General features: G+C 37.3%; 1 protein-coding gene across 1 annotated transcript in view; it reads right to left on the bottom strand.

The window, feature by feature from the left end:
* The window catches only part of LRBA (LPS responsive beige-like anchor protein), a 373,544-nt gene that overhangs the window by 226,525 nt on the left and 124,126 nt on the right, over positions 1-22,893 (bottom strand). Inside the window, exon 37 of the mRNA XM_017744109.1 lies at positions 15,276-15,384. Coding sequence (XP_017599598.1) covers positions 15,276-15,384 — 109 coding nt within the window. The remainder of the gene's footprint in view (positions 1-15,275; positions 15,385-22,893) is intronic.

Here is a 22,893-nt window from a genome sequence, read left to right as displayed (position 1 = left end):
GATTTTTTTGGTCAGAGAAGTTTCAAATTACTATGAGAGAATCTGTGAAAAAAGAAGGATTACATGTAATTTTATTCTCAAGTCTATTCAAGAATAACATGTTCAGTGCTGCCAATTTACAGCTTTCTAACTTCCACTCCAAACTCACTCTTTACCTTTTTGTAAACTAAGATTCTTGAGTGAATTATCCTTTCCAGGACCAAGTATTTTAAAAGCAGCATATTTTTATTAAGATGATGATGAAATGGGAAAAGATTTTTTAAGAAAATAATCCAGAAGCCAAGAGAAGGAGTTTTAAAATATGGCCTATATGGCCTTTTATAGCAGTTATTCTTTAAAATCATTCCTAGTCACTTACTTTGGAAACATGTTAAGAGTCACAATCCCAACTTTGGCTTAACCTCTGCCTTATCTTAAAGCCTCCTGTCAGAGTTCTTATAGCATCAAACTATGAAAATCAAACTGTTTTAACTTTATTTTTTCCTCTCTCCTTTTTTCCAGTATTCTATGTTCTGTGTTTCATTGCAGCTAAAGTATGAGATTTTTTCCTTTATCATTGGTTCTCATGCACTAAGCTAACATGATTTTTGAATTTTAGAACAGCATGAGATGTGTATGAACAGGGGGTCTTTGTAACTAATATTTTTTATTCAGAAATAGTTCCACCATCCTTGAAAGGTTGACATTTGGCTCTAAAAATTGTTGGGGGGAGGATAATTTAATTTCTTTTTAAAACTATGTGATTTTACTATCCATAAAAAGACAGCATTTGAAATATTCCCATTATTGAGAGCATGAGAAGACAACAGCCTCTGCCTTTTTTCACAGCAGTCTTAAGTGAAAAACACTCATTCGTACAACTCTAGATCCTTATACTGAGCAATATGGAGCAAAGACTGAGAATGTTGCTTTAAAATTCGGGGGTTTTTTTGCTCTCTTGGTTTAAATGAAAAGACTGCAATGGCAAGAGGCAGTATTGCAACCACCATAGATGCTCCCTTCAGAGAAATGAAGAACTGTGTAGCACCAAGCAGTTTCTACTGGCATCATCCTTTATGTTGTCAATTTTAATTTTAAAAAACAATAATACTCCCTAAACACATTTGTTTACATAAGAACACGTAAAAGCCTCTTCCTAAATTTTCTGTTTATTTGTCATTTCAATGTTAAATACCAGAACTTGTGAAAGGTCCTATTTCAAGGTTCTGATGTTCTTGTTGAGTTTTGATTCTGGCTCTGTTTCAGCTCAGCATGCAAGGTTTTTCTGTCTGGTTGCTTTGGTTTGTTTTTTTTAATGGTATGAGGGTGATTTCATAGCACCCCTCAACAACAGTTATCAGCATTTTCTACAAACAGCTGAACTCAGGGATGTTGGTTGGTGTAAGACCAAAAAACAGATTACACATTCCAGCTGCACAAATCCTGCTTAACTAGACTTCGCTAATTGACTTTAATTCAGTGTAAAATAATAAATTCAGTACTTGGAGCTTGTAACATTTAGAGCACAATAGCCATGCAGGATAAAAAAAAAAAACCAACACAAATCTGTGGATTTTTAAAACTCAAATCTGAGATTTGGTGTGGATTACAGTTCACTCATTAAAATTATAGGTTTTGAAATAAAGAACAGTGACTAATCAAAATCAGCAGCTTCTACCAAGTGCACACAAAACCGAAAGAAATACTGAAATTACATAAAACATTATGTAAAACACATGTAAGTGACAGTTATTAGAAATACCAAAGAGCCATGTAACAACATCTCTTACACACTTTAACAGCTTCAGTTACACTCCAGCCAGTAATCTACTTCTAATATTCCAAATTTCTGAGCAGCTTCACACAACTGTGACTCAAAAATAACGCAGGAAACATCCTCCCTCCTCCCATGCCGACCATATGAAATTGCCTTGCAGGACAGCACTGGGCCAGTGCCAAGATGAGTGATGCTGGCTACAGGGCTCTCAACAACTGCTTAGAAATGAGGTATTTGGGGTTTCTAACAGGCAGCACAGGAAAAAATAAGCAACAATATTTTAGAAGTCAGAATATCTGATTTTTTTTTTTTTCCTTATTGTAAATGTTCCCTTGGGACCAAGGGCCAGCATGGAGCCAGCACAGCTGAGGATGACCCAGTCCTGCTGATGGGAGTGGAGAGACACCAGGGACAAGCCTGGCCTCTGGTCCTAAGCTATGACAACATTTGTTTCACAAGTTCCATACATTCTCTATAATATAGTAACCCATCCAATAATTTTGCTTCCTTTATCTGTCAAGAATTGGCATCAGTCACAAAAGATGGAATCTCAAACTGCTCTAAGGACACCAGACAATCCAGAAGAGTTCTATAAGACTTCAATCTCCTGCAAGGACAGGCAGGGAGAAGGACTGAAGGAGCATAAACATCTCAAAATCGACTAGGCCATAATCTTGGCATTACTACTTAGACTCAGAATTTGTTCCTGCAAATTTTTAATCAGAAAAACCCCCAGTACCTTTGCACTAGGACACAAAAGAAAAAAACATGGAATGATGACCTAAGCACTTGCACTGCTCATCATAGTCACTATCATCACCTTCCAAGCCCTCCTTCCAAGTGATATATAAATGTTTTCTTTTAAGATGGCCAGAAATCTTTGAAGATGCATTTTCTAAATAGTGAATTAGTAACAGGGACTTAGAAATGTGAGCAGGAAACAGGTGGGAGGGAGGAGTGGTGAGGAAAAAAAAACAGGAAACATCTACTTGTGTGAAGCAGAATAGTGAGGACAGTTTGGTTTTCTGATTAGAAAATCTTCCTAAGGATTGACTCTGCCACTTCCAGTTGGACTCCAGATTACCAGTGAAATCCAGAGGTTTCTAAGTCACACGATGATCACCAGAAGAGCAACTTAACTGCCTGACACATCTTCCTTTTCTTGACCTAAGACCATCTCAAAGGAATTGGCTCAGTTTTCTCCCATTTAGGTCAAAGAGAAATTAGTAGATAGACTCATTCTGTAAACACTTCGATAAAAGAATAAGATGAAGCAGGAAGGCAAAGGTTTTTTAACTCACTTATAGTGATTCCCACTAAAGGGCAAATACAGGAAAGTTAAGATAAAAACCTGGACTAAACAGCAGTGAGGTAGAAGTGGTGATGTGAAAGGATCTTTCAGTTCCAGTTAAGAATCCTGATTAGTACAGTCTTGTTCCCTTCCCTGGAAAGCTGCATAGATCTACTCAGAAATGAAAAGGTAGCTTTATAAACGCTCAGGAATATCACCCTTGGATGGATGTGGCTTTATAGCTTTCCATTTCCCCCCCTGGTCCCAGATGGACTTCAAGCTCCATCTAGTACTAAAGATACTTTTATCAATTTAGTTGTAAAATCCTTACTTAAGCAATTACTGTCTCTTTTCAGCCATCACTCATGCAGGTATTTATTTCTGCACATCACAGCATTTTGCATTCATTATGGAGCATTCTCCGTGAGAGGCTGAAGCTTTCAATGGAAGGAGAAATTAAACTCTTACACTAAATGCAACATTTTGTACAATTTTCTCCTCAATAATGTACTAATAGATAAAAGAGAAAAATACTCTATGGAAGAAACACAGACAACAGTAAAAATTTTAACCGTAAGTACTTTCAGGCACTACTGACAAACACCTTCAAACATTTTCTAAACAGCCTAGTATCTTAATGTGTGTTGCCTCAAAGTTGATTCTCCTAAGTTACCTTCATGAACATCAAAGAATACACCTGCAGGTATCAACTTTGTCATGCCTCAATCAGGAGACTGATTAAATACAAAATGAGACTATTCCTACTATGATTTTAGTTCAAATGAGAATGACGAAGGTAACCACAGCTGACATAACCAAGAAGCCACAGGTCAAGATAAGTAGCTGCCCAAAATATGGACCAGAATTTCAATTCATTACTCTTTAGGGTCAGGTATGCTATGTCCTTTAGGCACATCCAAACCTGTTTTGGGGTTGCAAATCAATCTAACATGAAGATACTCGTTCTCCCTCTCTTTTATAGAAATATCAGTGTGCAAGTGCTTGGATAAATCATCCAGATAAAAAGCAGACTTTGCAATGCTGGTTAAGGTTCAGAGTTTTAAAAATAAACTCTTTTTACATTCAGCTGTAGACAGTAGTTTAGTGGGTCCGTAAATGAGTGCATAGTGCAGGTACACGAACTTGTACATGCTTTGTTCTTGTCCATACAGCTGCAGAGTGAGCTGCCTTCATAAAGTCACTTCTAAATTTTCATTTCAACCATCAGACACTGCAAAAAAAATTTACAAGTAACACAAATAACAACATCCTAATACCTGTGTGCACCAGTCTACCCCAGTAACTCCAGAACTGGAGAGCTGTTACAAGAAATTCAGCTATAGTCAAGTGGATGGGCTTTAGCCCAACAGCCTGAACTCAGGTCAGTCATAAATAATATTTGTAAATTGGTGCTTTTGCCAGGAAAATTCAAATGAGAGAAAAACCATGCAGAGACAGCACTAGAGTATAGGGAATTATTTTACAATTTTGTGACCTCTTTCTTCAATTGCTGTTATAAACAACCTTTTTACATAAAAACAATACTTTTGAAAATGAAATTGTGTTTAGAATATTCAAGACTACTGCCAAAAGACTGTCCAATATGTCTGGACTACAAATGATAATATGGTGAATCAAAAGCTAACACCCATTTAGCAATCAGATGCATATTTCATCCTTAATGAAGGCCTGAAAAGAAGAGTTCACTTTATTCTGGATGCAGGTATCAAAGCAGATCTCACAAAGCAACACAGGCGCATCATCTAAGGATCTTTTTCACATTAAGAATCCTATTAGAAGGAAAACACTAAAAGGTAATTGAATTTCCCTCAGTTATCTTCATCTCTGTCAGCTCCTGCTACAATAACTTACTCTCCAGAGCAGAGATAACTCAATTCTGTCCAGCAAGCATATGTTATGAATCTCCAAAGCAAACTTGTCTAAATCATTCTGGTCTTCTATCAAGGTTGGCTGTAGATACGAACTCTGACAGAAAGCAAACAAATTTATTTTTATCTTTTCAATAATTCGCTTCCCTGTGCCTGGATGGAAGAATCTAAAGATATAAATGTTTCCACTAATTCTGGAATTATAAAGATTGGTTGCAAACATTTGATCTGAAAGTTAATGCTATTAAAAACTCTTCGATTCACTACTCTGTTTTAACAGAAACAAAAAAGCAGTTTCAGGTTCCTGTAGGCAAACAAAAACTAAATTATCATAACTGTAATTGACATTTTTTTTTCAGAATGGCTGTGATATTTACATTTTCACCTTCAGTGGAAATGTTAACTATACAAATAATAACAACAGAAGAATATTCTAACCTTTTATTTCATCAAAGCTCTGAAAACATCAATAAGCACAAATCCTCCACTCACGTAAACAAACTACTTTTATTTTAAAAGTCACATTATTGGAAGGTATAATGACTTATTCTAGACCAAAATCACAAAAGCAAAATAAAAGAAAAAGCAGTCAGAGAAAGGGTATATGACAAGAATCAGTATAGCTAATTCCAGAAAGAGAGGAGCGAAAATATGAGATAAGGACCTGGTCAAACTAACATTAACTGTACAATTCCTGTCAGTTTGTTTCAGGCTGTTCAAAAGATATGTAAAAAACAGTCTGAAGAATGAGTGAATAATGAATTGCTGACACTCAGTTACTCAGAATTGTTTAGTCACAAAGGAGATGTGAGGAACTGGAGGGGAAGCTTGGAAGACCAAGTCATCATCACAATAAAACAGCACAGGAGCTTCACCTTAGATAAAAAAAACATGGAAAATATGAAATAGAAATTTTAGACATAAAATGAACACCATGGTCATCTTTATCTTTGCTCCTTTTTGCCATAATTTTGCAGCTATTGGAATCAATCCTTCACTACACTTGTTGGAGTCAGCCTCCCAACTGTAAGCTTTGAGTGTAGTTATCAGCTATTATCAGCAACAGCTTTATTCTATTAATTATAACAGTGTAACGAACAGAAGGTGCTCTAGGAAATACTGGTTGTGACCCATGTCTCCTCATCCAACCTGACTCACTACCAGGGAAAAGGCATTTTACAACCCAAGCGTCACTTCAAATCGCAGAAGAGTGAGAGTGTGTTCCGGGAAAGTGTTACCACATTTGCCCTTTCAATAAAGTCTTCCTTTAGAATGCACAATTTGACATAGGGTAATAGGCTTGACAGTGAAGCCCAAAGATTAAAACACATAATAAGAAAGAAATAATACAAAATGAAGATAAATTCAAGTTTACAACTTAGCAGAGTATTTAAGTCCAACCTACTAGTTGAAATACTGAGAAAAAACATCTTCAGGTATACGGACCCTGAAGATCTTCTGTGACCTTGTCAGTTCCAATATCAGAATTATTTTAATAAAATGTCTTTCTCATTTAGATCAAACCAAGTTGCAACAAAACACACAGGAGAGATGTGAACTGTCACCACTGCTTTTTCTCCAAAGCTGAAGAATCCCTAACACTGTTCTTAGAAAGGTGCATAAGCAAAGCAAGTTATCTCTGGACAGAAATTTTAGAATAAAATCTCCAATCAAGCACAATAGGATACTTGCTTTGTTAGTGCTAGAAAATTACATTCTATTTACACTGTATTACTTCAGTCAGGATTATTTGAGAATCATTACCTGGCATGAGCTACCATAAAAATCTGTACATGAATAATAAACTAGGTAAACAATACTGATTTATTTTTCATGAACAGGTGAGAACAACAACATTTCTGATGGGAACATCTCATTTGAAGCAAGAAATTTCTTACCTGGCTAGCTTAGTTTTCATATTATAAATACAAAAAGATGCAGAAAAACATGGAAAATGTTTTAATAGACAACACAAAATCTATATAAAAAGATACAATATTAGGGGTTCAAAGGAAACATATGCCATCCAAGAGAAGGCTGCTTAAAAACAAACAAAAAGCTGGAATGGCTAAGCTGTAGAGAAAGAAGGCTGTAAGAAAATGGCATTCTTCAGTGAGTCTCCCCAAAGAAGGAAAACAGAAAAATACATCCACTATGGCATGATAGTTTTAAAAACAGAACAAAGCAGGTTAAAAGAGATGGAGGAACAATTGCATAAAGCCATAAAAGGCAGCAATAAATTATTTTTCAAACCAATCAGGAGGAGTAAGCCCATTAAGGTGTCTCTGTAGAGCTAATAGAAGATCAAAGGGCAGAAAGTGCTCTTGAAACATATGACCACCACAGAACAGAGATGTTATAAAAGAAAACTGGGATGAGAGCAACTGCTGGGACCAGACAGTGTCCACTCAGGTAATCCAGAAGAACTCAGGGATGAATACAGCCATCAGCTGCAGTGTTCTTGTTCAAACTGCCTCAGTGCCAGAGGAATGAAATACCCCAAATGGACTCGGGAGGACTGCAGGGAGCAACACAGCAATAAGTCTGAAATTTCTGAAAGGCAAACTTGGAGCTGTGTCTAAAGCAAAAAGCAAACCGAGGAATAAACACACTGGCAAGAGCCATCAGTGCCTTTCTAAAGGAAGTCAGGCTTCATTAGATTTCTTTCAACAAGCCACTTGAGACAGACAAGAAAGATCCGGCTCATCAAGTCTAAATGCCAAAAAGATATTTAAATAAAGGCAGGATGAGGTAAGGCAGATAGGAACACCTTACGATGGAGTTAAGATGTATTCCCACAGCAAAAGATAAGTTCAAAGACCTATGGAGAGTAGATAAATTAAGCTTATTGATAATTTCTAGCGAATATAACAATCTGTAACAATACTTTAAAGAGGGGATAAACAGTTTTTAAAACAAAGTTTACCATTCACAGGAAAAGAAAAATAAGTAGATGCGTTAAATACGTAAAAGAAGTGAAAAGGGCCACAAAAAGTTCAAATCTCAAACACTGTAAACCACTGTGCATGACCTTCCTGGATTTTTTTTTTTTTTTAATTACACTTAGCTTGTAAATGAAACATCACTGTGCATGACCTTCCTGGATTTTTTTTTTTTTAATTACACTTAGTTTGTAAATGAAACATCTTAGATTATAGAATGTGGAAGAATCTCAACAAGATACTGCTTAGCACTAAGCATTAATTACAAAGCAATAAAACTTCATAAGCATCAAAAAAATAATAGATTTTTTAAAATATGAAGTACCTACAGCCATAAATCTATTTAGTTTCTATATTCAATATGATTTGAAAAGCCCAATAATATGTTGATACTTATTAGATTTAATCCTACATGCAGTTTGTCTCGTAACGGGTAAAAAACATTATCCAAAAAAAGGGAATGAACCTCACTTCTTGTTTCATTAGAAAGGTTTATAGGAGAGAGCAGTTCTTAAATGAATTTTCTGTCAAGCTGCTTCAGGAACAATATTATCATGTCACAGAATCACAGAATGGTTTGGGCTGGAAGGGACCTCAGAGCTCTTTTAGTTCCAACCCTCTGCCATGGGCAGGGACACCTTCCACTACCCCAGATTGCTCAGGGTCCCATCCAGCCTGGCCTTGAACACTTCCAGGGATGGGGCATCCACAATTTCTCTAAGCAACCTCTTCCAGTGCCTCACCACTCTCACAGGGAAGAATTTCTTCTTAATATTGAATCTAAGCCTGTCCTCTTTCAGTTTGAAGCCACCATCCCTTATCCTGACACTAAATGCCTGTGGAAATAGACCCTTTCCAGCTCTCTTATAGCCCCCTCAGGTACTGAAAGCCCACCAGTAAGGTCATTCTGGAAGTTCTCTTCTCGAGAGAAAGGTAAGAGCTACCTTTGATAACTCATAGACATGCTTCTGTAATGTATTTTAATTTAAAACTGAAATATAGCAAAAAGAGATCTCAGTATTCCAGTGCAATTTTTTGTTCTTTCTCCTCCCTTTCCTTATTAAAGCACAGTGAAAGGGAAATCACAATTTTTCACTCCTTCTTTCATATTTAGGCAATACTTTATCCCAACGCTTCCCAGGCATAGGGAAAATGTTACAATGTTTGAACAGAAAAGGAACTCTTCATTTCAGTATCCTTTGTTTCACATGAGACAATTAATCCCAAAACTTGCCACCTCAGGAATAAGAGAAATTTAATCTCCTAGTTTGGGACTTCCCAACATATTGCAGCAGAACAAAATTGGTTAATCCTCCCATGGAAAAAAAAATATTCTCCTATGCTCAGCACTCTGTGAAGCATTTATAATACCTCAAAAATGTGTTTAGAAATAAAAGCTGATTTTTTTTCTTCCTTCTACTGACAGACAGATGGTGCTGTAACACCTAAACGGCCCAATGCAAAGGGCAGCATTTATTTAAAAATTTAAATTTGAGAGAGTCAAGCCCATTCATAACAAAATTTGTAAAGCCTTATTTTTCTGTGAGGGAACATCTAACCTCCTTTGTGTTGCCCCATTACATTTCTGCAGTCTTAAGGACAACAACTTTTGGGTACATTCCCACGACTTGCACTATGCATTATCTCTGTGCGTTCTGTGGAGAACCATCGCTGCTGACCCACTCTACAAGAGAGAATTCCCACTGAAAGCACTACAGAATCCTTTGTTTTAATAAGGACATTACCATTAAGTGTGCTGAAAAACATTTAAACTAAAAAGGATGTTGCAAGAGCCACAGAGGGATTTTTTTTTTATGCACAGGTTCTATAACAAAGCAGCTTTTGTTAAAAACACTGAAAAACTATGGAGAATATGGACCCAGTCAAGGATTAAAACCTTCTTTCCCACAGTAACTTCTTGTTTGATACAGAAGCAACAATCATCTATAGAAACTACAAAGACACCAAATACCTTTCCACTATTCTTTCGGGGCTCTCAAACATTCCCTTTGACTTACAGGTATTCTGCCAGAATTGATTTGCAGTAATTTTTAGTCACTTCCTGATACAAATAACATATTCCAACATTTAATGCTTAGTGCACCAAAGGAGAAAAGATGTGGAATACAGAAGATTATCAATCAAGGGAAGCACTGGATTTTGCCTTCTGCCAAGGAAGCAAAAAGCAAACAGCTCCATCCAAGTCACTACTGGAATGCTTGCCTAGCCTTGCATCCCACCTCTATCAAGGCAATACCAGTTCTAAGATTCATTTCCCAGCATGAGCCATGAAGTAAAACATTCTGTTTATTATCACAGCCTGTAAATTGACACTGAATAAGAATTAAAACTGTGAGGAAGTCCAAGTCTTCCGCATGAAAAAACATAACTGAACACAAAAGGACAACAAATTTTACAGCAGCTGGAAATGCTAGATTTAATTATTGAAGAGAAATCATGCAGAGAGTTAGCTGCCTAGCAAAGGTAAAGTCAGGTGAAATTCTCAGTTAATCAACAGAAACAGCCAATAAGAAGAATGCCAGCACTTTATATTCTATGGACGATGAGAATCTGAAAAAAAGTAAGACCAAAAATTCAAGGGGATGACACCACACAATCTTTCAAAAATGACACTTTGAGAAGGCAGGTTGTTTTTCCAATTAGAGTAACAGTTACATTTTACTGAAAAAATTACCAAGGGGTTTGTTTTCCTCAGAACGAAGAATCCTTGTCCACCCATTATAGAAAGTTTTCTGAAAATTATTGTGTGGCACTCTCCACTGCTCTTCTACACACACCATAATGTATGATGTTATGAATAGTTTTGTATTACACATTTCCCCCCATTTTCCTAATTTTTCATGTGAATCTTCCATGCAAAAAAACCCCAAAACACCAAAAGCAAAACAAAACAGAAAAAAAAGGGAAATCATGTTCCTGGAGCATTCATTGAAAATACTTTACACAAGCATTGAGACATGGTATCCAAATTTTTGCCTACATCCAGTAATGCCATCCAATAGCAAACTAAAGCTTCACTAGAAAGATTAAACAGTTCAGGCCTAAAAACCTTGCAGGTTTACTTACTTAGAATTCTAGAAATATGTATATTCACCCACAAATACACATAGAGATTTATATAAGACAGGAGGCATATCCAAGGCAATGGGCACTCCTGTCATAAATTATAAAATAAAGTCAATTAGAGTACAAAATTCCCTCCCCCTCCTCACACCAAATCCAATTATTCCCACAGGTCCGACTCCACAGCAGTCTGCACAGATTATCTAAGACACAGTGAGAATCACCATATTTTTCAAGGTCATTTCTAGAAAACAATCTGGGTGGTAGCATGAAACTACCATAAAGGGGTTCCTCTTCAGGGTTTTCAACTCTGCCAAACACCGAGGCTGAGATTTTGAAAAATATCTAAGAGACGTGCATATAAATCCCACGGACAATGGGGAAAATTTAAGGTTAAGAGGTATATGTTAGAAATGCTCACATTCCCACATTCACTGCAAAAATGTGTGTTTCCTTGCTACCTCACTAGAGAAATAATATCAGTCTTCTCTGAGGCTCAAACACACTGTAAAATGAGTCAGTATGTCTCAGGTTTCCTGGTGACCTCTCCATATGTCTACATGCATAGGTGGAACTACTACTTACAAAGGTAGTGGTGAAAAGACACTAAGTTTCTGAAAGAGAGAAAATTGCCATAAGAAGGCCCAAAAAGAATAGAAAATACTTCTTTTCTATTCCTTTTAGTTTAAATCTATCTCGCTCAGACACTAAGGGTTTACTGCGTATCTAAAGTTACAGGACAAACTAGAACAACATGCCAAAAAAAAAAAAAAAAAGGAAACAAAACCCAAAACTATCCTTGCTTTAGAGACTCTTCCCATGCTTTTGGTCATCCTACTGCCTGGGAAGGGCTCCTCTCCATGTTCTGACCAACGCAGGGTCCCACCACATAGAGATGGAACAAAGCACAACCAGACCTTACACAGCAAAGTTCACATGTGCTGCAGTTGCTGTTGCTTCTCTGTCTCCTCCTGGACGGGAAAAAATTGATAGGCAGACATTTATCAAACCACTTCTGGAAGGAAAACATCTCTCCTGTATTGCAATGAATTAAGAACCAAACAGGAGCGGCACCTTCTCTTCTGGACCCTGTGCAACTTTTAAAGTATCACCTGACAAACAACTTCTTGCATCACATTTCTAAGGTGCAGTTTTCAGCACAGCAGTGCCTTCCCTGTATTACCTGTCTCCTTAGGCTTTTCCTTCTTCTTACAGTGACCATCCTTACCCATTTACAAGCAAATACTGTACAATTATATATAACTACAAAACTTGGTTATGAAGCTTATCTGAATTTCCCCCTGCTTTCTCCTGCCTCTGTGTGCTCCAAATACCAGACTTGAGGTTTAAATGATGACAAGATAATTTGCCTTTTATTTTAAAACTGCCCTTGCACCACAGTGCAAACCTCTCCAAAATCTGACTCGGATATTGTAAGGCTCATCTTGGTCATGACTTTTAGAAGTGGAGAATTACAACCAGGTAGCAGTAAACACACTAAAGATCTTTAAAAAGATAATTTGGGATCGAATTTTTGCTGACTCAATGTTACATGGATTATTTCATATGTGATATGAAACACCAGACTTGCAAGTCTGATCAAAAAAAATGAAAAATGGGTAAGAGTTCTTTCCTCATCTCTCATCTGAGGGCCTTTATCCCTCCTCAACCAGTTTCATCTCCTTTCTCCCCAGAACTCAGGTGGCAAAACTTTCTTCTGATCTGAACCACACATGGCCGTCCCAACCATTTCTTACAAAAACTTGCAACTAGTCATTACCAGAAGCCCGAAATATTTTTAAATGTGATCAAACCCACATTTGCATATATCATTTTACTGGGCTAAATGTTATAGGATCACTCTATTTTCCAAGAGATTGTTTAATCTAGTTGTCATGCACAGGATCTGTTCACTTTCTGCAGCTGTCACATGTATTAGGAAATGGATGGAACATGGCTGTCTTAGGTTACAATGTAAGATGTAACCAAAAGGATGTATTCTATCACTGTCTGTTAAAACCAGGTGGGGAAGTGTTCTTTATCTCTTCCATGACACATCCCTGATAACTCCCTCCTGAGTGACATCTTCTGTTACTGAGCTATCAAGCCTCACTGCCTGACCCATAAAATTACATCATCCCATTGTGAGATGCTCCGCCCAGGGGGAGGAACCAAACATTCCTACCTGGATACAATCTAAGGTCTGGAACAACACAGGCAGCCCTTACCTACTGGATTCCCAGAGGACAAGAGCTACGTAACCACCACTGGACCCTCAGAGGAAGACCAGACCCTTCTACAAGATCACCGCTTCAACAGAACCACATCTATCACTTCAGGAGGACTGCAGCCACCATTTAATCTGACTGCTACCACCACCCTGACCAACAGGGTGTCAGGTTGTACTCTGACTCTGTCAGGGTTTCTGTACTATTGCATTTATTTTAATTTTCTTATTAAATTGTCGTTCTGATTTGGAGCCTCTCACAGGTTCGCTTTCAAACTACCAGAAGTTCTGATTGTTAACGTGGATTCAGATGGATATGACTAATGGTTCCTCTTTCCACAAAGGAACACAACACTGACTCAAGTCTGCCACTGACATCAGGTTCTTTAAATGTTTGATAGAATCCAGTACTCTCCTATCCTCAGTTTTTACCCCTGTGGAAATCATGCTGGATTAAAGTTTTTTCCAAGCCAGTAACAAAACTAAACTGGATAAACAGACTGCTGATAAATTTGAGTACACCAGCTTCCATTTAAGTTCCACCTGATGAGTTAAATGTCTTGAGCCACCACCACAGACACAGCACAGACTCAAACCAGCATCAGCCTAAAGTATCAGCCAACTCCCATCCTAGAGACTTGTCACAGCAAAACTCAGAGCTATATTAAAAATGTAAGTTGATGCTCTGTTTAAATTTCTTCCAGACACCATAAAAGGTATCTTGAGGCTGAACTAGGCCTAAGAGTGAAGTTGTCACTGAACAACTGTATTAACAGATAGCCTGTATTTATATGACAGAACCCTTCATTTCTCTCACGTTTCCTACATACACACACCCCCGTCTGCAAACAGTTTGCATTCAAAGGAAAAAAGTGGGCTGTTCATCTAATCAATAATGCCATGTCATGCATGGAGCTTCTGCATAAATCCAGAGCAAAAGATGTCAAGCATGTCCCAGTCCACTGATTATCAGGCAAGAGAGTAAAAGGATGCACTTTTCATCTCCACAGGACTGTCGCCAAACCCTTGATGTAATAAATGAAACATGCCTGCTATTTCACCATTGCAAAACGGTACTGGAGATACCTTCCAACATCTCTGTTTGCAGGAGGGGGTAACTAGCTCTAGATGAAGTGCAGATATGTTATTAGACAACGCACAGCTTGAATCCCAGGGCCAACACAGATGACCTTTAAAATATAAGCACTGTCTAAGACAAATATGCTTTCATCTTTGGGGAGTATTTTTTCAAGTAAAGATTTAAGAGGAAAACAGTTTAGAAATACGTTAAGCACAAATGTGCCTTCAATCTCTTAATGCTGCATTTTAAAAACAAAACCACAAGTAATATCACACGCCAGAAGACAGACAAAGTACTCTTTAAGTACAATATTAGTGAATTGAGAGAGATTTAGCTTCATTTTCATTTACCCAATAATTAAAGCACAGGGAAAGATGATCCTACATTGGAGATATGACTGAAGTGATTCAGAAAACAGGCTTGTATTTTTGTTACAAGTAATACAAGTTTATTACAAAAACAGAGACCATCATTTCACTTTAGATTCCCTTAAGTGGGGTGAAAATATGAAAACATAACTAAACCACACTGAGGCATGTAAAACATAAGAAGAATGGGTTTAGAGAGGGATTAGTTAAACAGCAGATGATACAAAAAGAAAAAAGAAAGTAATTTCTCATTTTGCACTTCACAAGCTGTTACCACTTATCTTCAGCAAAGTGGTTTTTCTCAGACCTGTATCTTGACTGTGATGCTAAGCAGCTTTAACACATACAGTGATACTTGCTAAATGGAAAAGAGCAGCATTGGTATGATAAAATTCTTTCCCCTACAATCTATGGCGTGCAGATTTCAACAAGTTCTGAGCTGCTCTGCTCAGCCCAGCCTCTTTTTCCATCAAAGTTACTGGCAAACTTATCAAATCACCCTATGACTGGAAAGCGCTTTTCAGAGTGGAACCTCCTGAAGCCTGACAAGCCCCTATCACACCCTGGAATCCTCAAACACAGTGGGATGGTTATGCTTTTGTGTTTTGCTTTTCTTAAACACGATTTCCTTTCTTACCTCAAATTCAGCATGGCGGTTAATATCCTCTGCCCTCTGTCTGCTCAGGATAAATTCTGCTTCATTAGCCACTCGTACCAGATGCTCCTTCATGGTTTGACTCAGCAACCTGAGCACAGAGAATATTTAACAACTGCCTTAAGAGAATGAAATCCAAAAATAAAAATCTGTAAATACAGTATAGATATGCAAATATGTTGGGCTCTCATGACTGACTTTATTGTGTTAAGAAAACAGTATAAATAAGGTTGGAGGGTAATACTATGGCAACTAGTAAAATTGTTATTTCTATATAAACCAAAGTAAATATTAAACAAAACATAAACACTCTAGACAGTCATTTGTTTTACCTGAAATAGAGACATGCAAAAAAAAATCTTTCACATACCCCACAACATAAAGTAAGCAGTTTATTCATATAAACAGCCACAGTTAAAGCTCCAACATAACTGATGTAAAATCTAAATTAAAAAATGCAGTGCAATATAGTTTTTCCTCCAAACGCAAGATTGAAATTTTACGGTAAGTATACATTTAAGTAATATTTTCAGGATTATAAAACATTCTCAGTCTCACAAATGAAATGCTAAGATATACATTGTTCCAGGTTATGTACAGAATAAAGCTGTAATTCAAACTGAGATTTCTGAGGCCTTCATAAACCCTGAGTTTATGAATGGCAGCAGAGCTGACAGATTGAATTACAACCCAATTACTCTCTGAGTTCACATATTGTTACTAAAAACATTTCCTTTTTAATTAGTTACATTGGGATTCATAAAGTTAAAACTGGCTATACAGGAGCCACACTGTTTTAGAAGATGCACATTTCCATAGGATCACTCAAAGATACACCAGATAAATCCATTACATGCCCTACTGATTAATTCTTTAAAATATATGTTATTAAACCCTTTTTTTATAATAAGGCTTCCAGTTGTAGAAAAAAGAGCAGCAGAACACAAATTCACTAGCTTGCCTTGCACATATAAGCTAACATACATTTCAACAAGTTCAGAGTCTACTTTACAACCACAGGATTTACTATGCAGGATGCCTTCTAATGCATCCAATGCTAATTTTAACCCCAGTAATTTATTTATCTGAAATAAGGCTCCACCTGTCTCTATGTTTGAAAGGGTGATGCTCTGCTGTCTCTTTTCCTATGCTATTCAGAATTCCACCCTTGCAGGAAACTTGAAGGTCACATGCCTGCTCCTATAAGAAGAAATCCAGAGGCAGAACACCTGAAGCTCTTTGTTCACTGCCCCTCTCATTACAAGGCTCAGACAGACAGCAGCACAGCAGCCACGTGAGGCAATGAGCTCACAAACCAGCCAAATTGGTGGATTACTGTCTCCCCATGGATGAAGTCTTGAAATAAGAAATATGCACAGTTCACTATTTGAGGTGTGACTTCACCTTCTGTTTGGGGAGGCTTTACAAAAGCCACTGGTTTAAAACCACATTACAACTGGTTTTATTTTTTTTCTATTTTTAGTCACTGTTAGAACGGAAGGAGCTGTTGAGCAACAAAAAGACAGTTCTGCCAATTTATCTGCATGAATTAGTGATAAACCCACAACAAGAAAATTTGTATAACCAATTGCATAGTCTGGGCAGGTTTCAAGTCTTTGACTCCTTCTCCATGATCTCCAGTAGCACATTCAAATCTGATACAGAAGCATTTAAATAAACTTTTTTTATTGAACTAAGAACTGTTTAAAAAATTAAGGGGATCATTAATGCTCATGTAGTATGATAATGTTACATTACATTAATGTAATAATTACATTATTACAAGTTGCATGTAACCCAGTTGGACAGTATTCCATTATTTTCCTTGAGTTTGTCAATACCAATATCTTCTGCTAGCTTGATCAGACTTTGAAAAACACCAGCTGTCCTCTAAAAGGTCTACTTTTAATCTAACACCAACTATGCTCTGTGAGTCCCACTTTTCTTCCATCTGTTTAAGAAATCACCCTATATAATAATTGTTTTAACACTTTACAACATGGTTTTCTGTTTTATCTACCAAACATAACCAGTAAGGAACCCAGCATTTGCTATGAATCTCCAGAGATGATGGATGTGTTCCAAACAAAGCAAAGAACTACATTCCCTCACACAGGAACAACGTTGTCCGAACAGACCAGAAGGGTACCTAGTGAAAACAAACACACTTCAAGTATCAGGAAGAGCTTTGTCTCCTATGGATCAGTTGTCACCCCCACCTCTCCCTGCTAAACCCACACACTTTCCTCACTTTCCCTATGATATTCCACACAGGGGTAGGCCAGGTAGGCAGATAGAACTGAGACATGATTTTTCTTTTTTCTTTTTTTTTTCCACATTCAAGAACTTTAAATTTTAATCTTTCTTTTCAGTTCAACCTTTTCCAAACACTTCATATGCTTGGATTAACTTCCTCATAACAAACAATTCAAGTTGTACCATCATCTAGGGCAGTCTGGAGTTCCTTTATGAAAACAGTATCCACATACATGGCATACCACTCAGATTTCTATGTTGAATTTACCACTTCAGTTTCAGTATGGAACTTCACAAACTAAATATATATATCGATACATAAAGGTAAGGATGGCATGATATAATAGAGAATTCTGTAGCCACCACTAAAAATCAAAGGCAAATATGAGCTCACAGCACCTGTATAAATGAACACATCTCTGCTTATATGTCTAAAATGAAGTTTTAATCACCTACTAAAAAATAATTTTGGGAACCTTGACAGCTGCTACTTTTCCATTTAAGGGAAACAAAATGTTGAACAGAAATTTGTTAAGCGTAGCTCACTGCTCTCAATAAAACAACTGTTCCCAGGCGAGCAGACCACTGTGGAGGCAAGGACAGGAATCTGACTCTTGCTGAAATATTAGTTCAACTCCAAACTACACACAACACCTTTTGTACATGTGGGGGAGCCTATAAACTGAATTACCTAGATCAGTAACTTTGAGAGACAAACGTTTTCTTCTTAAGGAAAAAAATGTTTAGAAATATCTGAGTCTCCTCACTAAGACAGTAAGTGCACTTCATGGATTTAAAGGATCCTAATGGTCCTGGCTAGTTCCTGCTCTGGCCTCTATGCAAATTGATCATGAATATCTTCCTGAAAACAAATTCATTTCCTCCATCAAGTCTGTACCCCTTGTTTGAGCTACAGCATAGTTTCCAGAAAGATTCCCCCCAACTTTGGTTTTGTTTGGATTTTTGTTTTAAGGTTTGAAGCTTACAGAATCACAAATTGGTTTCAGTTGGAAGGGACCTTAAGGATCATCTAGTTCCAAACCCCTGCCATAGGCAGAGACACCTTCCTCTAGATCAGGTCGCTCAGAGCCCCATCCAACCTGGAACACTTGCAGGGATGGGGCACCCACAGCTTCTCTGGGCAACCTGTTCTAGACCAAAATGATATTTTACACCATGTTCTCCTATAACAAAGCTTTATTATAAGGCAATTAGTGTTAATTAAAACAAACAAAAACCAAAAAGCCACAAATGAAAATTCCCTAACTATAATTGTCTGCTTATATCCTGTTTTTTTTCCCCAGCAACTAGATTACATTAGTTCTTTTTTTGTTAAATAAAAATGTTATCTAAAACATATTAAATACATTTTTTTACAGCACAAGGATATCTTTTCCTTTCTTTGAGTAAACAGACTGAATTTTTTGTCTTTTTCGAAGTATGGACACCCAAGATGAAAGATAACCTCAAGTCTAATAGTTTCCTTCTTGCTGATGCTTCGTAATCTCTGTATGCAGACAGACAGACCATGCTTGCCTTCTACTATCTCACATATCTGCTGATTTTTTCCATTACTATTAAACACCAAAATACTGTTGAATGTGCTGATTCACATTCCACCTTCCTGACAGATTCTCTTCTCATTTGTTTTTATTTATGACATGCTAGAGAATTAAGATTATTTTCTTCCTGATCTTAATACAAGAAGAATGTGGATGGAGCATGCATGGACATGTTCTGTAGAAGTTAGACATTATATCTATGAGTGTAAAGGCTCTGGATACCAGGGCTACTCTTCTGTTTGCAGTGCACACCAGATTCAAGGTCTCAGACCGACTTTTCTTCCCAAGCACTTTTTTTCCAGACTGAAGTATTTTAAAACATGTGCTTAACCTCGAAAAGATGAGCAGCCTAGTAAAAACAAGCAAGTGGATGGATTCCATGCTGGAAGTTAAATATATACTTGCATACTTTGCTGGGTCAGGAATGAAGTGCTAAACCACTGAGAGGAGTTCCAGCCAAATGCATGAGATAGACTGATTTTCATTGTTATGCTGGAAGAGAAAACCATGAGACAAAGAACTAAAAGTCTTCCTCTGATTTCTGGCTGCTGAATGCTTAGATGAGCAAGTAAAAAAGCCAAATTTCTCCTTACAACTAGCAGAAATTAGGAGGTACAAGAGGCAAAAAAATCTGGGTTAGCATTACTGATGTCCAACAATTATCAGTTTTAGTCAGAGTATGAAAAAAAGCTTTGTAGGTGACACTGACAGCAGCTGTTTAGGCATCAATCTATCACAAAATACTGCTGGGAGAGACTGTGTATGTTCCAAGTGCTCCACAACAGAGAACTCTGAGACAGCCAAGCAAGGTAAGCTCTCCTACTTGCACTCCTTCCTCATAAACCCGGCATGTAAGAGATTCTCTGACTTCAAAAGGGGATATGTTCCTCATGGATACACATGGACTTTTATGGGATCTGACTGTTCAATGTGCTAAGTGGTGGAATTACTGTTGCAAGGAAGTTTTACAATCGCACTGTGGAACACAGATACTTTACAGATACTGGACTGAATTCTCAAAAAATATAGTTAGTCCATAAAGTCTTGAATACTAAAGTTTGAACACATTTATTGCCTTAAAATAGGAGAGGGAAAAAACCACAAAAAACAACAAAGCCCCAAGACTGTGCAGACTCACCAAAATGCTGACTTGGACATGCATTAGCATTAAATGAAACAGCACTTTGAAAAGGCAGCTGAGGGGGGGACGCACCAATCCCATCTTTTCTACTAAGGAAAGCCTCTTAGGACATGTAAGAGCCCATTGAAAACTGTTGTGTTCACATTTCAGAGCTGCTGCACAGTGCTATGAGAGATGATTTCTGAAAATGTCCCATCAGATGGCAATAGTACAATACATGTGTACACACACAATACAGCATAGATATCTTCTTGTTACTCTTGCATTAATCTATTCTTTTAAAAGCAGATGTTACCAAAAACTTTCTACATTAAAAAAAAAAAAAATTGCAGAATTCCCAGGTGCTCAAAAGTGGTTTATGAATTTCCTTTTTCATAGACCCAGCAAATTAATTATGTATTCTCACAAGCAAACCCTACCTTTGTCACGTACATACCCTTCAAAACTCAGTGAAATAAAAAAGTGTTTTAAAAAAGGTCGTGTGCATCACAGTATACCTTAGCGCGCACACATGCACACAAAAAAATTAGGTAGCATCAAGACCCCACACAAGTCAACTCATCCACCTCTGAAATACATCCAGGTTACAATTTCTAATTTTCAACACATTTAAAATGTTGTTTAAAGTCTAGCCTAATGATCTTATGTATTCAAATTCACACATTAACAGATCTGCTTTTTTTTTTTTTTTTAAACAAACCAAAACAATAACATCAAAACTCAGGAAAGAAATCACGAAAAATCTCTTTTACAAAATGTACCACTTAAACACAAAGGGTTGCTAAAACTCAAAAAGCAAGGAAATGTGGACAACACTTCTTTTCTCTCACAAAACAAGACTGAAGTGCAGGTTCTGTGTTATCAGAATCTCAGGACAAGGAGGCTGCAGCAAGGGGAGCAGACTGGCAGTAATCAATTCTACTTTGGACCTGACTGCATTTATCATTTTTCTCCGGAGCCTTTTTTGGTCAATTATGCACAAAGTCTGTCAGTTATCATCCATTTTTTCATTAATAGCTGTATTTTTCTAACTATTTTCCATCACAGCAGTTGCTCCTATGGCAACACAATCCTCCACCGTTCATTCCTTGAGAGTGACCGCAGCGTTGCAAGCGAGAGACAATTGAATGGGGCAGCTACATCTGTCCCCCATTTTCCATTCGGAAAGCATCCAAAGTAATTGGCCATCCAGCTTGATTGCCAAGTATTTCAATATTAAAAATATTTGCATCCATGATCAGTCAAAAGCAATACATACAATTTAAGACAAGGAAAAGCAGGTGACATATGTTTAAATTTTCTTAGTACAATTCTTAAAAAAAAAACCAGTTATAGAAATATGGATGATTACAGCATTCCAGCTTTTATACTATTAGACGTTATGTACTGAGAGAATAATACCAGTTGGATTTGGTTGTTTCTGGAGAGGTATGGGACTTTGTTTCAGTTGGTTGATGGAATTTTTACTTGCTAAGGATGTTAAATTTGCATTCTGTTTGCCTTCCTTTTTCTCCCAATAACTTCTGAATTAATTGCATAATTCCAACAAATATTTTTAATAGAAGGCTATAGTGTCTCAAAAATAACAATTTTAAATCCAAGGGAGCACAAAATCCCTTGCAAGTTTGCTTTGGGAAAAGAAAAAAGAAAAAAAAAGGCTATTTTTAACTATATTGAGAGACATATTAGAAAATGCTCTGATATTCTCTGAGGGGAGAATTTTGATTAGATTTCATCCCTCGTTAGACAACAGAGAACGCAGTAATAAAAAAAAGCTACAGAAAAACAAACATGGATACACTTGTGAATCCTTATGTTCTGTGTTGCCTGGTTTGGGTAAGGATTTGAAAAAGCAAAGGCAAAGGAAAGGAAATTATATATGGATTCTGCTAGTTTAATGAGGTTGTCTTTCAACCAAACATTTTGTGACATTTTTTTAAAGCAACTGCTGTGTAAATATTCATTTACAAGTATATAAAAATGTAAACATAGAACACTCTTTTATAATTCTTTAGATGGCCAAGAAAACTGTGTTTGAGAAAATTTAAATTAAGCATCTTCAAGAGCCTCTTCAACTGAAAATTGGAAAGAATAATTGCTGCAGCATGCTTAGGAGACTGATCCCTCAACCCCTGCCATGCCAAACCCATTATCACTCCAAAGGGGATAATAACTGTCATGCCTGGGCTCGAGCTCGAGTACGTTTGTTAGTGCCCTGACTGATACAGAAAACAAGGTCCAGCATAAGAGATGCTTCACACTAAAGTGTGCTAATGAATCACAGCGACAGCAGAGAGTTTTAACCTTCACAGAGCACAGGAGCTGCTCGCCGGCTAGTCAAGTACAGGAAATAAAGCTCTAGCAAAAGAGGCATTTGTACATGCAAGGAAATAAAACAAAGCTGTGCTTGTTTTAGCTCATAAATAATAGCTCCCCCATCTTGTGCATAAGGAGGAAACATAATTAGTTCCAGGGTGCAAAAATGAATCAGTCTGGGCACCTCAGAAGTCTCCAAAGGAGAGGGCTGGCCATGGCAGTGAACTAGATCCCACCTAGAGGATGGTTCTGGTGAACAAATTCCCTCACCAGTAAGTTCTCAGGTTCAGGCTCCAAAACAGACTCTCCCTAAAGGGAGGACCCA

Source organism: Corvus brachyrhynchos, unplaced genomic scaffold (genome assembly GCF_000691975.1).
Source record: "Corvus brachyrhynchos isolate BGI_N302 unplaced genomic scaffold, ASM69197v1 scaffold229, whole genome shotgun sequence".
NCBI lineage: Eukaryota > Metazoa > Chordata > Aves > Passeriformes > Corvidae > Corvus > Corvus brachyrhynchos.
Note: the sequence above shows the minus strand (reverse complement) of the source record. Positions and strands in the feature narration are given on the sequence as shown.